Source organism: Dipodomys spectabilis, unplaced genomic scaffold (assembly GCF_019054845.1).
Source record: "Dipodomys spectabilis isolate Male_0828 unplaced genomic scaffold, ASM1905484v1 ptg000039l, whole genome shotgun sequence".
In the NCBI taxonomy this organism is placed as follows: domain Eukaryota; kingdom Metazoa; phylum Chordata; class Mammalia; order Rodentia; family Heteromyidae; genus Dipodomys; species Dipodomys spectabilis.
The window spans coordinates 1,804,154-1,821,629 of record NW_024870716.1 but is presented as its reverse complement, the minus strand read 5'-3'; the positions used below and the strand labels follow the sequence as shown (position 1 = coordinate 1,821,629).

The 17,476-nt window shown below is 41.9% G+C and overlaps 1 protein-coding gene across 1 annotated transcript; it reads left to right on the top strand.

The window, feature by feature from the left end:
• The first annotated feature begins 4,561 nt into the window (after positions 1-4,561).
• On the top strand, positions 4,562-17,472 carry LOC122106179 (olfactory receptor 8S1-like). Its single transcript, XM_042677482.1, has 3 exons — positions 4,562-5,491; positions 9,089-9,102; positions 17,385-17,472. The coding sequence occupies exons 1-3, from the start codon at positions 4,562-4,564 to the stop codon at positions 17,470-17,472; spliced, it is 1,032 nt and encodes a 343-aa protein (XP_042533416.1).
• The last annotated feature ends 4 nt before the right edge of the window (positions 17,473-17,476 follow it).

The window sequence follows — 17,476 nt, the reverse complement described above, 5'->3', positions numbered from 1 at the left end:
TTCCTTTGTGGCTTCCCTGGATTCCTTCAATTGTCTGTTTATGGATTCCATGAATGCCTCCATTGATCTTTGCCTATTCTATCCCACTATTACTCTTTGATTAGCTTCCTCACACTCATGCAATTTTTGTATTACTCTTTGACTATTCTCAGCCTGCTTACGCAATTCCTGTATTAATCTTTGATTAGCTTCCTCATGCTCATGAGATTCCTGTATTAATTTTTGGTTAGCCTCATCATGCTCGTGAAGTTCCTGTATTAATCTTTGGTTAGCCTTGTCTTGCTCCCTATCATGCTCACATTGAGTCCTTTGCAGGCTTTCAATCTTTTCATTCACCATGTTTACCAGTGGTGTTTGTAGAGCTTTTGGGGAACTCTCCTCTGGATTATTCATTAACTGTTCTGTCTCCTGATTATCACAAGTGGGAGTTGAGATACCTGGACTTGCCATTTTTCTTGTGCTTCTCCAGCTTGTTCTGCCCATTTTTTATGAAAGTAACACCAATTTGCACTAGTACACTATTTTAAGGTAAGCATCAACCAGAGTCCTGTAGTTGCACAGATTGATTGACTCGGGAAAAATGACTGCAGATACAATCTATTTCAACAGATACAATCTAATTCAACATCAAACAACTATGGATGAATGGGTTAAGAATGTCCAAGAGGGATTCAGGAGACCAGAAATTAGGGAGATTTGTGGGGGGAAATAGGATTAGATTAATGTGGAGAGGTAAAGAGTGAATTTAAACAAGTCCTAATTTCAGAGAGGAAACAGATTATAACAGAATGAAAAGAGGAGAGAGCTAAAGAAACAAAAAATGAAAAAAAAATAAAAATTTAAATTTAAAAAATGAAACACTTAAAAATTATGTAAGTATAAGAAATAATACTGATAAAAGAAAAAGATAGAATGAGAGGAGAGAAATAAAAAGGAAAAAGGAAAAAATAAAGAATAAAAACATTTTAAATGGAATACTTATAAATTATATAAGTATAAAGAAATAGGGCTGGGAAGGTGGCTCAGTGGTAGAGTGCTTGCCTTACATACATGAAGCCCTGGGTTTGATTCCTCAGCACCACATAAGCAGAAAAAGCCAGAAGTGGCGCTGTGGCTCAAGTGGCAGAGTGCTGGCCTTGAGCTGAAGAGCTAAGGGACAGCACCCAGGACCAGAGTTCAGGCCCACAACTGACCAAAAAAAAAGTATAAGGAAATAATACTACTATTAAAGGAGTTAAGCCTAAGAGGTTGTGGATTGAGTAATCAATTTCTGAATTAAGTATGCACACAATGAAGGATAAGTTCTAAAAATTGATGACAGGTATATATCTGGAGATGAGCAAAACAGCAATTAAGTCAAAAAACAACCAACTAAAAGGTTAAAAGAGATTAAAAACAAAAACAAATACACACACACACACACACATACCCCTAAAGTAAAAGTTATGAAAGAAAAAATAGAAAACATTTTTTTAAGTTTAAAGAAATTGAGGAGAAAAGACAAAGTTTAGAGAAACACTGCAGATGCATGCTAGAGTTTGATTTGTGAGCCATAGGCAGAGTGGAATAGAAGACAAATAACAAATGTATAGGTGAACCAGCAACTTTTTTTCTTTTTCAGTAAATCCCAGTGGAATAAGAATTGGCTAGTGTACTCCAAAATATATGAAGACTGTGACCCAAGATCAGTGATAACAAATGGAGAGTCAAAACTCTTAACTGAGCTGGGCACTGGTGGTTCACGCCTGTAATCCTAGCTATTTAGGAGGCTGAAATCAGGACAATGATTTTGGTTCAAGGCCAGCCTGGGCAGAAAAGTTTGTAATACCCTTTCTCCACCCAAAGCTAGGCACAGAGGTATGTTCCTGTCATCCCAAGCTACATTGAAGGCTGAGCTTATGATAATGGCGGTTCCAGGACAGCTGAGACAGAAAGTCCTAGAGGAGATTCTATCGCCCTGGTTTCTGAGCCATGGTAGTGTGCGACGGACCAGCTCGGCCGGAGCACTGGGACCGACGGGACAGGGATCTCGGGATAGGTGGGCAAGGAGTCAGCAAAGTGACAAACAGACACAGACTCAAAAGAGTTGCATCTGAGTGTATCTTTATTGAAGAGAATTAACATTTTTATACAGTGTATGATTGTGACATAGATTCTTTGTTTATTTAAGCACATAATCAATTTTTTTAAAGGCAAAGCATTGATGAATTACATGAAAATTGATGACTATCCCACCAACTGTTTAAGCAAAGTGGTGCGAAACAAGTCTAGCATATTGTTTAATAGAATACATCATCTATTCAGCCTTTTTATGTTTAATAATTAACAAACCTAAGACAGGGCTGTACTTATATTGTACTCTTTTTATTTTTATTTTTATCCAACTAATTTCATCTTTATAAGCTCCTGTATAAGGAAATGGTTCTTGGTTGGTTCAGGAAATATGTTGTTACTAACTTTATATTTTGTGTGAAAACACCATCTATTCCCTATAACGTAAGTTGGACTAAACTTAATCATAACTGTTGGGAGAATCTTTCTTTTCCTTTTATAATCAGAGGTCCCTTCTTTTTTAGAACTCTCTGAACTACTAGGATAACTCTTTCTAACTTAGTTTAATTCATTGATTTTATCTGTTGGACATATCTGGAAATTTTAAGTCTCTATATTTACTATGCATGAGCTGCAAAACCGCTTGTGAAGTTATAGGAGTTTCTGGAGGCAGCGTCACATCAGATGATAGATTGATTGGTGCATTACAAACATTTAATCTTTGCTCTTAGTCTTTATTACTTAGAGAAGTTATCTCTATTGGACTGGAAAAATACAACATGCTCTGTTCACGGATCAATAGAAAAATAGCCAAAACGAGAATAAAGGCAACGAATGTACAGCCAAGAAGAATATAGTAAGAATAAAGGTAGAGGCTATAAAGGTGCAGCCAAGTGTATGGGAAGCCTTGAACCAACACCTCCTTCCTGCAGGCATGCTTCTTTTTCCAACGCGATCTCTCACGCAGACTCGGCATAAGGTGGCGTGGCACCCACTGGTCACAGAAAGATGTCCACTCAGCTGGAGATACCAGGAACCACTGGAAGTGCAGAAACTTAAGCGTTTGACCTTGTTTCTCTGGCCAGAGACTATTCATTGAATTTTCAGCCCTTAATTCTGTTGTTGATGTCAAATCAGAAGCCATCTATCCACCACAGGCAGCTTTATGGAAGTGCTCCGCCCACCTGCGCCGGCCTCTTTTTGCTGAACCCAGCTAAGGACTCCTTGCAGACACATCTTCATGGCTGCTTTGTCTGCTGTGATCTCTGCTTTCCAAACGCTTGCTTCGGCAGCTTCCCCTCCATTGTGCCTCTCGGACTGGGTTCCCATGGTGGTTGGATACTGAGCTGCTTGTTAGAGGAGGAAACAAGAGTTGTTGTATACAATGGCAGGCCTGAACTGGCCTGGAAGCAGAACAAACGCTCTCTCAGGTGGGACTTGTCAGGGCACAGGGCAGGCATCCTGCCACTGGGCCCTGGATCACTGTGGTGAGCAGCAGTCACACTGGAACTTCTCTTTCTCAGAGAACAACGGGTTAAGTCTGACCAGATTGTCTTCTCTAAGGAATCCAGTTCTCCACCAACTCCTGGGTGATGCCTGGGGCTTGAGTCTATGCCAGGCTCCACTCCTGTCCAGAACCTTTCATTCCAGAAGTTTCAACCAAATGTATGTGGCGTGGCAGTAGTGTGTGCCTGTAATCCCTAAAGGAGGCAGATTTCCACCCAGACACTCATCTAGGAAAGAAGTGAGACCAATCTGAAAAAACAGTAAAATAACCAATGAAACCAGTGCTGGAAACATGGCCTAACTGGTAGAACCCCAGATTACTTAAGGCCCTGAGCTCAAACCCCAGTACCACTAAAAAAAATTAAGAACTCTAATTGAGGGCTGGGAAGGTGGCTCAGTGGTAGAGTGCTTGCTTTGCACACATGAGGCCCTGGGTTCAATTCCTCAGCACCATATAAGCAGAAAAAACCGGAAGTGGAACTGAGGCTCAAGTAGTAGAGCGCTAGTCTACAGCTGAAGAGCTGAGGGATGGTGCCCAGGCCCAGAGTTCAGGCCCCACAACCGACAAAAAAAAAGAACTCTAATTGAGATACAAGTTAGAGTAGTTTTGAAATATATAACTGGACACTAGGGCTCAAGCCTGTAATCCTAGCTACTCAGGAGACTGAGATCTGAGGATCATGGTTCAAAGCCAGCCAGGACAGGAAAATAAGTGAGATTCCTAGCTCCAATTAAGCACTAAAAAACCAGAAGTGGAACTGTGGGTCAAGCGGTAGAGCACTAGCCTTGAGGAAAAGAGCTTAGGAACAGCACCTATGTTTTGAGTTCAAGTCACAAAACAGGAATAAAAGAAGAAAGGAAAGGAAAGGAAAGGAAAGACCAAAGCATAGCATCAAGCAAAATAGATAGGGTTGTATGAAAACAGGTGAAATCTCGAAGGATAAAAAAGTTGTAAGCCATCTCATCTCCTTTCTATTTTATCCCAAGGAAACATCATCCACGAATGGCCTGGAAGAACCACAGCTCTATCACTGAGTTTATTTTCACCGGGCTGTCTGATGACCCCCACATCGAGGCTCTGCTCTTTGTGCTCTTCCTGGTCGTTTATCTCCTGACCATGACAGGCAACCTGATACTGCTGCTGGTGATCAAAGCTGACTCCCACCTCCACACCCCCATGTACTTCTTCTTGAGTAATCTCTCATTTCTGGATCTCTGCTTCTCCTCAGTCACGGTGCCCAAGTTGCTGAAGGACCTCCTGTCTGACAAGAAAACCATCTCAGTAGAGGGCTGCCTAGCTCAGGTCTTCTTTGTGTTCATCACTGCAGGGACTGAAGCCTTTCTGCTCTCCATGATGGCCTATGACCGCTATGCTGCCATCTGCCACCCACTGCTCTATGGCCAGATCATGAGCAATGAACTGTGTGTGAGGCTGGTACTCATCTCCTGGGGCCTAGCCTCTCTTAATTCTGTTGTCATTGTGCTCTTAGCTGTTAATCTAGACTTCTGTGGAGCCCACATTATCCATCATTACACCTGTGAGCTGCCCTCCCTCTTCCCTCTGTCTTGCTCTGATATCTCCATCAATCTCGACATCTTGATCTGCTCTACCTTGCTGCATGGGCTTGGCACCTCACTCCCCATCTTCTTCTCCTATGCTCGCATTGTGTCCACCATCCTGAGCATGAGTTCTACCAGAGGCAGAAGCAAGGTGTTTAACACCTGCTCCTCTCATCTAATTGCAGTGATTCTGTTCTTTGGGTCAGGTTTGGTTCGCTACCTCATGCCCACCTCTGGATCTTCTCTCGATTTGCTCTCCTCCTTACAGTATAGTGCCATCACCCCTATGCTCAATCCACTCATCTATAGCCTGAAGAACCAGGAAGTAAAGGCAGCCATGAGAAGGACATTGGGGAAATTTTTACGTTATTTTGCATAATGAACAAAGATGCAGGAGGGTAGGAAAAGAGTTTGTGCCGTGCTTGAACTTGAGGTAGAGTTTTAGACCACTGACTCTCTCTCTCTTGCTACACTGACACTGAAAAATGAAATGCACAAAATTATACTTACATATGTTTTATATATGAACTCCATATAATTGGTCTTTTCTTTGTTCTACTCGCTTACAATATCACCAGCAGTTTCTTACTGGATTGCAAAAATGCTGTATCTCCTGAATTGATCATTTATGTATCATATATTTCAGGCTTTATTATTTTTTTCTGGTTGATATACTCTGCTATAGATCTTTTTCTAGTAATTTCTTTCTTTCTTTCTTCCTTTCTCTCTCTTTCTTTCTTTCTTACTTTTTTTTTCTTTCTTTCTTTCTTTCTTTTTTTGCCGGTTGTGGGACCTAAACTCGGGCCTGGGCACTGCCCCTCAGCTCTTCAGCTCAAGGCTAGTGGCTTACCACTTGAGCCACAGCGCTACTTCCAGCTTTTTCTGCTTATGTGGCGCTGAGGAATCAAACCCAGGGCCTCATGCATGCAAGGCAAGTACTCTACCACTGAGCTACCTTCCCAGCCTCATACTTTATTTCTTTTATCCTTTTAAAAATAGAGGTTTTGGGCCAGGTGCCAGTGGCTCACACCTGTAATCCTAGCTACTCAGGAGGCTGAAATCTGAGGATCACGGTTCAAAGCCAGCCTGGGCAGAAAAGTTCGTGAGCTCTTATCTCCAATAAACCACTAGAAAACTGGAAGTGGCGCTATGGCTCAAGCAGTAGAGCGCTCGCCTTGAGCTGAAGAGCTGAGGGATGATACCCAAGCACAGAGTTCAAGCCCCACAACCGACAAAAAGAGAAAGAAAGAAAGAAAGAATAGGGGTTTTGTTTTGTTTTGAGAGTACCAGGTTTGAACTCAGGGCCTTGTCATTACTAGGCAGATGCCCTAATTTCTGAGCCATACCCCCATTCATTTTTGCTGTATTTTTGAAATAAGATCTTGCATCTGTGTCTGAGTAGGCCTGAACCACAGTCCTCCTATTTACATTTCCTGCATAGCTGGGATGATAGTTGCCAGCCTCTATGCCCAGCTTTATTGGTTGAAGTATGATCTTGGTAACTCTTTGCCTGAAATTGTCGTGGGGCTCAGTCTTCCCAATCTCTGCCTTCTGAGTAATTGAAATTACAAGATAAACCACTATGCCAGGCCAAACAATAGTCTTAAAACTCTATGTAAATTCCAACTTTAAAAATAAACTATATTGACACCTCTATAACAAATTGCAAGTTTGTTTGTTTTGCTGGTATCAGGATTTGAACCCAGGGCCTCACACTTGTTCAGCTGCCATTCTAACATTTGAGCCATGCCTCCAGCCTAGATTTTTGCTGGTCATTTCAGAAAGTCTCATTGATTTTTCTGCCTGGTCCAGCCTTGAATTATGATCCTCCAGGTCATGAGCTACTTCCTGAATATGTTTGCTTTGTTCTGGTAGTTCTCTTTTCCCTCTGTCACATACATTCTCCTCTCTCCAAGTTCAAGTTCATTTATATTCTTGGGTTTTGTCAAAAACACATTATCTTTATATTATTGAGCTTTTTTTTAGTGGTACTAGGATTTGAACTCAGGATGTCACGCTTGCAAAGCAGATGCTCTATTCCTGAGCCATGCCTACAGACATTTTATGCTTACATAGACCTAAATTCCAGACCTGCCCCAGCACCAGTCCATCTCTCAGACTTACCAGAAAGAAGCTCCAGGCTTGCCACCCCCACCTTATCCCCCAGGAATATAATCATCACAACAACCCCAGACCCCAGGTCAGCACCACACAAGCAACTTCCAGGCTTTTCCCAGACTCAATCCAGAACCTCTGGCTCCAGTTCCAGGCTTGGCCCTGCTGACTCAAAATGCAGTACAACTCAACATCAGGCCAGTCTCTGGAGTCCCAGATGCCAGGACCATCACAACCAGACATCCTGAGCAGCCTCAGTCTATAAGCTAGCTTTCCTAGGACTCAGACTCCAAAGCTGTTCAAAAGAAAAAAAAAAAAGTTTCCAACTCAGTATTGCTCAGTAGAGGTACTGTGTCCCTCTCCCTGGCCTCTACTCACTAGAGGCTAGCTCCAAAAGTATCTCCAAATATAGCCAAATTTCTCTGAAGAAAATAATCACCCCTGTGCAAGAACCAGTGAATCAAATTCACTTAAAATTTTTTCCAAGAAGGCCAAGCACTGGTGGTTCACACCTGTAATCCTAACTACTCAGGAGTCTGAGATCTGAGGATCCTGGTTCAAAGACAGACTGAGCAGGAATCAGTGGGACTCAAATCCATGTCAGTACCAGAAAACCGGAAGTAGAATTATGGCTCAAAGTGGTAGAATGCTAACCTTGAACCAAAGAGCTTAGGGACAGAGCCCAGGCCCTGAGTTCAAACCCCATGACAAACAATTTTTTAAAACATTTCCAAGCAAGCCAGGCATCAGTGGCTCATTCTTGTAATCCTAGCTACACAGCTCTGAGGATCATAGCTCAATGCCAGCCTTGGCAGGAAAGTCTGTGAGACTCTTACCTCCAATAAACTATCAAAACAGCTGGAAGTAGAGCTGTGGTTCAAGTGGAAAAGCTTTGGCCTTGAGCAAAAGAAGCTCAAGGACAACAGCCAAGCCCTACATTGAAGCCTAGGCCCAGAAAAAAAAAATTCCAGCAAGAATGAAGTAAGCCATGCTCAGAAAGACAAAAACATGTTTTCAGCCAGGCACAAGTGGCTCACACCTCTAATTCTATCTACTCAGGAGGCTGAGAAATGAGGATTCAGCCCAGGCAGAAAAGTTTAGTAAACTACTCAGAAAAAAACTAGTGGCTCAGCCTAAGTGGTAGAGTCCTATTGTTAAGCAAAAAGAGGCTCAGGGACAGTGCCCAGATCCTGAGCTAAAGCCCAGGACCAGCAAAAAAGAAAGAAAGAAAGAAATTCTCAGCAAGAATAAAGTCAGGCTCAGAAAGACAAAACAAAAAAAAACATGTTTTCTCTCATGTGAAAGTAATTAGATTGAAATTATAAGAATATATAAGAACATACCTGGGGTCATATGCATATATACACAAACATTAATTAAAATATTGGATAGACAAGGGAAGATTCCAATAGTGTAATTCTTTTTTTCTTTTCCTTTTTCTTTTCGTCAGTCATAGGGCTTGAACACAGGGAATGGGTGCTATCTCTGAGCATTTTTGCTCAAGGCTAGTGCTCTATCACTTTGAGCCACAGTGCCACTTCTGGTTCTGGTGGTCAATTGTGGATAAGAGTCTCAACAACTTGATGATGCCTGAGCTGGCTTTGAACTACAATCCTCAGATCTCAGCCTCCTAAGTAGCTAGGATTACAGGCATGTTCCACCAGTGCCTGACTGGCGCAACTCTTTTGGAACAACTAACATAATTTAATGAAATGAATACCAGGAAGCTAGAACATGTATTATCAAGAATGAATGGAGAGAGAAGGTAGGGAAAATACAATGTACATAATTGGAAATGGAACCAGGTAATTAAGGGAGAACTGGGGTTAGGAAAGTTGGAGAAGAATGCTGAAAGGGTGACATTGATCAATTTGAATTGTATTCATAAACTGACAGGCCACTTCTGGTTTTCTGGTAGTTTATTAGAAATAAGTGTCTCACAGACTTTCCTTCCCGGGCTGTCTTTGAACCATGATCCTCAGATCTCAGCCTCCTGAGTACCTAGGATTACATGTGTGACCCACTGGTAGCTGACTGTATTGCCTTTGTACAGCTATTTAAAAATCATTTTTTAAAATATAAAGGTTTTCCAGGCTCCTGAATTGAGCCTGTGAGTGAACAGCCATCATGGTATTCTGTTTTGTGGGATTACAGGGAAAGACTGGATTCTCATGGACCTAAAGCAGTTTCTTTTTTCTTTTTTTCAAATTGAATAAATCACATATTTATTAGAAACTCTGGAAGAAAAACATTTCAATGCAGAACAAAACACTTGAAGAAAACTATAGTTTAAATTACATATAGTTGGGCCCCCATGGCTCATACCTATAATCATGGTTACTCAAGAGGCTGAGAGCTGAGGATCACAGTTTAAAGCCAGCCCAGGCAGAAAAGTCCCTGTGAGAGCCGAATCTCCAATTAACCACTCAAAATCTGAAAGTGGTGCTACAGCTCAAAGTTGTAGAGAACTAGCCTTGAGCTAAAGAGCTCAGAGACAGTACCCATGCCCTGAGTTCAAGCTCCACAACCAATAATAAATTAAAAATTAAAAATAAATAAATTACATATAATTTATTACAAACTCTGTACAGGGAAAATAGGATATGACACATGGCAACATAGAATTTCAAGTAACAAAATGCCAGGGCATTTTCCCACTCTTGAGAACTAGGAGTAATCCATATTAAAAAAAAATTAAATGATGGACTATTTATACCAAAGTTTAAAACATACCATATGTTATACACAGAAAATTAAATGACCATGAATTTCACAGATTAGTAATACCATACGGTATAAAGAATCTGATTAACTTTTCCATAAAAATCAATACAAGGGAAAGTGGCACTGTGGCCCAAGTGGTAGAGCATTTTCCTTGAGCTGAGGAGCTCAGGGACAGCACACAGGCCCAGAGTTCAAGTCCCATGACTAACAACAACAACAAAAAATTAATACAATGCAGTTGAAACATCCAACATTTCAGAAGGTATCTATTCAACAGAATACTTTCAATCCATGATGTCTGTTTTGTATATTGTCCAGCCCTGTCAATCCCACAATGACAGAGGGTTCTTCTCAAGAAACTCCAGAGATCTGCTTACAGTGACATCATAAAGTTGACGTCCATGGATCTACCAACAGTGGCCAAAACATGCACATCACAGAACAGTTCAGAGACAAGGTCAAGGAGGGTCTTGGGCTCCATCATGAGTATTTTCAGGGTTTCAAGGGACCCTATCACTTTCAAAGTTTCTGATACACGGTCACCATAGAATTGTACCTACTTCTGATGGTACAGAATTCTCCCAAGTCAATATGCACAATTCTGAAGAGGTTCAGAGCAGCTACAATGCCAGTTTTCCCCTGTGAACATGGTTGTTTCTACAATGTATTTTTTACATTTATACATTTATTTTGTGTTTCATCTATTTTTTCACAGATATTTGTACTTGACTTAATCCTATTCACATTAATTTATTATCCCTCTCATTCCTTACCTGGTAATTTTTCTACTCTTCAATATGGGACGAGCTAACTTCTTAAAACTGAGATCCTAGCAAGGCTCTAGTATCTCCGATCTTTAACCCAAGCTACACAGGAGGTTGGGATCTGAGAATTGCCTTTTGAAGCCAGCATGGGCAAACAAGTTCATGAGATTCTTATTTCTAATGAAACATTAAACATCAGAAGTGGATCTGTGGCAGGTCATACAGCACAAGTCTTGAGGATAAAATCTCAAGAAAGTGCCAAACTCCAAAGTTCAAGAAGCAGGACCAGCACCAAATTTAAAAAATCAATGAAGTTATAAGAGCACCAAAACATACTTCTTTCCTTGCTTGTTCCTTCTCTTGGTAGATCTGGTATTAGATGTCCTCACAAAGGTGTTGGCCACTATATCTAGACATCTGACCTGTTGTATTCTGGCACAAAAAAAAATTAGGGTAAGGAATTTTCCTTAGGATTTTTCTCACATCTCATCCCTGTGTTTTGATGGGTGAATCATGGGGTTCACCTGTGTGAACTCTAGTTTCCTGAGGTAGAACTCAAACATTGGCCAGTTTCGTTCCTGGAAGAATTTCCACTGGTCTAGGGAAATTTCTTTCAATGCTGTACTTTCTACATCTGGCAGTGGCTTTAGAAGTTTCAGATGAGAGTACTTTCTCATATCTGGTTGGTGTGTTCTTTCTCTCTTTTTCTCCTGCCTCAGGATCTCCTGCCTATTAATTCATCATTACTGTGTCTGTTAACATCTCTGCTTTTCTGGGTATAAAAGAGGATATAGGCATGCTGACTCAACACATGAAACATCACAGCTAGTTACCTTAGCATCATCCATTTTATACCGCTGGCCATTCCCAACTTTTATGTAAGAGAAATATGTCCATTGTGACTGCTCAACCCAGCATGAACCAGCACCGCATAGAAGTCATACATAAGCAGTTCCTCACTCTGCTGAGACATGGATGCTTACATATCAAGACTCTCAGGAAACTGCACTTCCCTATCAACTTTGTCCTCTGTCAAAGAAGAAAATTTTTTCAGTACAAGGATGAGGACCTTAGAGGCACTTTGCAGTCAAGGTCTTGGAAGCAGACACTTTCTGTAGACAAGCCACACAATGATAAGGAGTCTTCCCCACTCAACTCTTCGGGCTTTACTAGCCTTCCCAAAACCTGGCCAACAGTTGGAGCTCCCAAGATATCCACCATGAGGGTCAAAGGGTCTGAAATGCTATGGCAAGGGAGACACTTGATTTTAGACCTCCAGTACCCTCCAAAGATTTCACTGATGAGGCTGGGCTCCTGAGCTGGAAGATCTAAGCCCTTAGGACAAGATGGACAGGATTTCTCCATGGAATCAAAGATGCACATCAGAAATGCATGGGCATCTTCCTGCTTGTACATGTGGAAGCCAGCCCCTGGGGCATAAGAAGGCTGAATTATGTTCCCAAGTGCTGGAAAGCCCTTTTTTCATGTGAGCTTGCATCACACATACCATGCAGGTTTTCTGATGGCAAGGCATCTAGCAGGTCCCACAGGACAGAATGTGGCTGGCAAGTGGGCCTGTGTGAGTCAGACACTGCAGGGTGGCATTCAACTAGCAACTGTTTCCTGTGTTCTGCAGGCCAGCACCAACCATGGTAGGTTGCTTCCAACTCAGACAAATGTGCTTTCTTGGAGCCAGTTCTGTCTGTAAAGGAGACATACCTTTCTGAATGTTTGTTCCCAAAGAACGTTCCAAATTCAGTTTAGTGGTCTCCATAACTCCAGGAGCTTAAATCTCCCTCTTAGAGCAAATGATGCTTCTTCCTCAGAAGTAGCTGCCAAATGATGTTTTTTCCTCTCCTCTCCTCTACTCCAGCTTCTTTTATAGCTCAGCCCCTCCTGCCATGACTTCTCCTTAGAACTGTTTTCTGCCTCGATCCCTAAGATCCATCCATCTCTACCTACAAGTAAAACCATTCAGCTTCTAGTTTTGAGTTGAGCTGGGATTATAGGGCATGGTCTTTCAATTACCAGGAGTGCTCCAGGTAAACCTGTTCCCAGTCGCTATTGATTGAGCACATGATAGACAGAATATTTGAAAATTTGTCAAAGGCACAAATTGGGACTGGATTCCAGTAATGACATTTTAGATGTGCTATCCCTGAGCCTCTTTGTACTTAAGGCTAGCTCTCTCACTTGAGCCACAGAGCCAATTTTGACTTTTTCTTAATAGTTTATTGGAGATAAGAGTCTCACATACTTTCCTGGCCAGACTAGCTTTGAACTGCGATCCTCAGATCTCAGCCTCCTGAGTAGCTAGTACTACAGGCATGAGCCCCCAGCGCCTAGCTGACCTTTTTTTGTTGTTGTTGTTGTTTTGGTTTTGGTTTTTTGTTTTTTGTTTTGTCGGTCGTGGGGCTTGAACTCTAGGCCTGAGCGCTGTCCCTCAGCTCTTCAACTCAAGGCTAGCGCTCTACCACTTGAGCTACAGCGCCACTTCCCTAGCTGATCTTTAGAAGTTTCTATATACCTGTCTCTATGTACAGCTTTTGCCTTGAGCAGACCCACAGAAAAGAAGGATCATGTACATCCCAAGCTTTAACTCAGCAACAAAGTTCACAGTGATGCTCACCATTTTTTATTATGACCAGGATGCTTTCTTGGATGCTAAAGAAACAAAGAACTTTGATCTGAAAGCCTGAAAAACAGGATACAATAGAGCCTACACATCTGTGTTCTTGCTATACTAATTATAGTTGCTACATTACAGCAACAGCCCAGATGCCCTAAACTGATAGACAGGGGGAAAAAAACCAGATGATACTGTTTTAAGGTAAAATCTCAGTCGCAAGAAAACAGAGAAGCCACGTTTTGAAAGGTTGAATTGGGAATCTTTATTAGAGAGAGTGTGTCTGCAGGTGGACTCCTGTCTCAAACTCCTGCAGCCTGGAGCAGAGTAACACAAAACTTTTAAAGACAAAAACCACATGCTTTGGGTAGGGACCAAGCCCTTAAAAAAGTGGACCATGTTAGGAAATCTCCATTTAAGGGTAAATGCCTCAAACCTTCCAGAGATGAAGGAACCAAGCTATTTAGGGAGGTTAATCCAGGGTCAGCATTCTCTGTAGAAAGAGCTCACTCTCCTAAAGCTAAACAGCATCTGTAATTCAGTGAATGGCCTCTCTCACCTCTAGGTTTTTCCAGCTCTGGGTTAAAAGCCCCCTCCACCCAACAGGGTACCAGTATGGCTGTGAGAAGTTACTAAGACTCAGCTTCCTCACTTCAATACTACAAATTTGAATTTCAGGACCCCTCAAAGATCCATGTTGCTGCTTCTTCTCTACTGCTATTAAAGAGTGATAGAGAGCCTGGTGGGAGGTCTTTAGATCATTGGTCATACCCTTGAAGGGAATTGTAGGAAGGAAAACCTCTTCCTTTTTTCTCTTTTCACATCCTGAGGTAAACTATTTTCGCTTGACCACACATTCCCACCATGAGATGAAATCAGTCTTTTTCTCTTTATAGGTTATCTCAATTATCTTATAATGGCAATAATAATGATAAAAACTAGTGAAGCCAGGCACCAGTGGTTCATAACTGTAAGCTATGCAGGAGGTTGAGTTCTGAGGATCATGATGTGAAGTAAACCCAGGCAATAAATTCCTTGAGACTCTTATCACCAAGTAACCACCAAAAAGCCAGAAGTGGGGTTGGGACTCAAATGGTAGAGCACTAGCCTTGAGCACAAAAACTCAAGGACAACACCCAGGCCCTGAGTTCAAGCTTAAGAACCAGCACAAAAATAAGTAAATAAATAAATAAAGAGCTGAAGAACAGGGATAAGAAATAATACTTTTAGGGTATATTATCATGCAAGCAAAACTGAATTCTCTTGATAATTGTTAGTTCAATGAGCTCCCTTCCCATAGCTTAGCATGCTCCTTTCCTACGCAACACTAGGCCCATTTGGCAAAGGCAGGAAATAATCAGCCTCCAACCCCCTTTACCTTGGGATGGCACTCCTCTGGGGTAGCCACCACCATATAAGGCAGCAAGATCCACTTAGAGTGACCTTTGGGTCTGGGTAGCTACAGGGCCATAAATCCTAATCCACCATGATGAAGCCCCTGGCCCTCACTTCCATACCAGGATCTCCACCTGCTATCCCTTTCTAACCCCTCCTAAACCTTCTAGGTTATATAGGTCACCTCAGACAATAGCCAGCACTTCTTCTCACTTCTCTCTTGTGAAAGGGGGTCTTGCCAGTCCCTTTGCTGGCAGTAAACCTTTTCTTTGTTCTTTATATCTGGATATGTGCATGGTTTTCTGGCAAAGTCTAATATACTTTAACAATAATGTTACTGAAGAAATATGTGATTTGGAAATTCACATGACCTCTGACATTTGACTGACCATAATCCAGTTTATCAAAGAGATTGTAATACTATGACTTGAGTGACTTGTTACTATCATGACAATAAGCAAGTCAACTTTCCTTTAAGCAAAGCAAGAGTAATTTCAGCTTCCCAGACTTTACATTCAAGTCTATTGAGCTGCCAGGTGTGTTCAGTGTGAATAGTGTTTAAATTGAGGCTATTGTAAAGAAAAGAATAGTTGCAATAAAAATAACTGCAAAAAAAAGTGATTTCTGAGATACTTTTGTCCCAGTCCTGAGGTTGAAACTCAAGGCACTGTCTCTGGGCTTTTGTGCTCAAGGCTAGCCCTCTACCACAGCTCCAATTCCAGCTCATGGACTTTCCTTCCCAAGCTGGCTTGGGATCCTCAGATCTCGGCCTCCTGAGTAGCTAGGATTACAGGTAGGAGCCACCAGTACCCAGCCTGAGATATTTTCTAAATAACACAAGAAGTAAAAAAAATAGATGATGGGTCACCCCAGGGCCCTCTTGTATGATGTAACCTAGTAAAATAGAAATAATACTGGGGAGGAGTAGTTGACCCTGGAGAACCCATCAGAACTAGAGCTGCCTCCTGCTTAAGAATCTCCCCAAGGTTGTTTCTTATTCTCCAGGGTCTGAAGCTAAGATCAAGTCCCTTTGCCCATGGTTATTTGTAAAAGAGAGTCAAACAAACAAACAAAAAACCGTTGCCTTTTGAAAGAAAGACTATGGGGATATTTCTTAACTGGGAAGTTCCAGAAAAAGGTCAAAGGAAAACCACAAAACTCAAGTCAGCTGTGGCTTTTGTTCTTGTTTGAAAAGATGTCATATCTGGATCCTGAGGGCAGCTGTTGGTGTATGGAGTTCAGGTAAAGATGAATCTTCTCATTTAAAGCCATCTTCTCCTTAAAATTACCAGCTCTAGTAACCTCTAGTATCCTCTGAGGGTAGCACTCATGAACACAACAGGAAACAGCTCCTCAGTTATAACTCACAGAATTGTCCCTTCAAGGGGTAGGAAGGCAGCCCAATACACAGGTATATATACTGCCCAATATACAGGTGTGCCTTTATCTCTTCTCACCGTGCAGAGAAGAATTTCATATGGCTGTGATGTATCCAGGTTGGTCCAAGTTTGATCCTCACCTTTTTGAATTCTCAAGTCCTGAGATTATAGTGAAATTAAGGGGGATCATAGATTCACAGAACCCAGGCAATGGGAAGACCTTGGAAGAACCAATATGGATAGCCCTCACCTACATTTTAGGGGCTTCTCACTGTCCTGCTTGCTATGAAACTCTATCACTCTGTTTGGGTTCTCACAGAGGGGAGAAGGGGTGTCTGTTTAGCAGCAAGATAGTCAAAGAAGATAATTTTCCCCTTCTTCAGAGCTTCTATCACAGAACCTATTATGAAAACACTCCATATACTTTTGTACTTTTTGGACTCTGTGTGTGTGTGTGTGTGTGTGTGTGTGTGTGAGTGTGTTAGCCCAATTGGGCTTACATGTGCATCAATCTCTACCAGGGCTTGAACTCAGAGGCCTAGTCCTCTTGCTTGGCTTGCTTGCTCACAGTTGGCACTCTACAACCTGAGCCACATCTCCAGCCCTGTATTGTATTAACTAATTGGAGACAGAATCTTATTAACATTTCTGCGCTGGCATGCTTCCAATCAATAGCTACAATTACTGGCAAAAGCCACTGACACCTAGCCTTCCAGATTGGTCTTTTGTTGTGTTTTGCTTTTATTGCTTTTTAAATAAAAAACCTCAAGTAGCAGACAAGAGAAAGACTTGCACCATCATCAAATGTCAAAATAGCTCTGTCAATCATTCAAACATTTATCACGGTCTGTCAAAAAGATGGAAAGCTAAAATGTTTGTGACTGATTCAATATGTTAGTCATCCCTTCTGTGGCTTGACCCCAACATCCTTTGTAATCAGAAAAGAATACACTAGGGCTAGGAAGGTGGCTCAGTGGTACAGCGCTTGCCTTGCATGCCAGAGGCCCTGGGTTCAATTCCTCAGCACCACATAAGCAAAAAGAAAAAAGCCAGATAGTGGAGCTGTGGCTCAAGTGGTAGAGTGCTAGGCTGGAGCTGAAGAGCTGAGGGACAGCGTCCAGGCCCAGAGTTCAGGCTCCACTACTGGACCCTAAAAAAAAAAAAAAGAATACACTAGGAATAGTGTCCTGGAATCTGCCCTGAATACCCTTCCTTTCCTTCTGTACTCAGAATAATTTTTGTTCTCATCTCTTTCCTTTCTAGGTCTGATCTCCATCACCCATCTTCCCCATCTTCTCCACTTTACCCAGAAGGCTACAGCCCAGAGTTAGCAAGTGCTGATAAATTCTGATGCA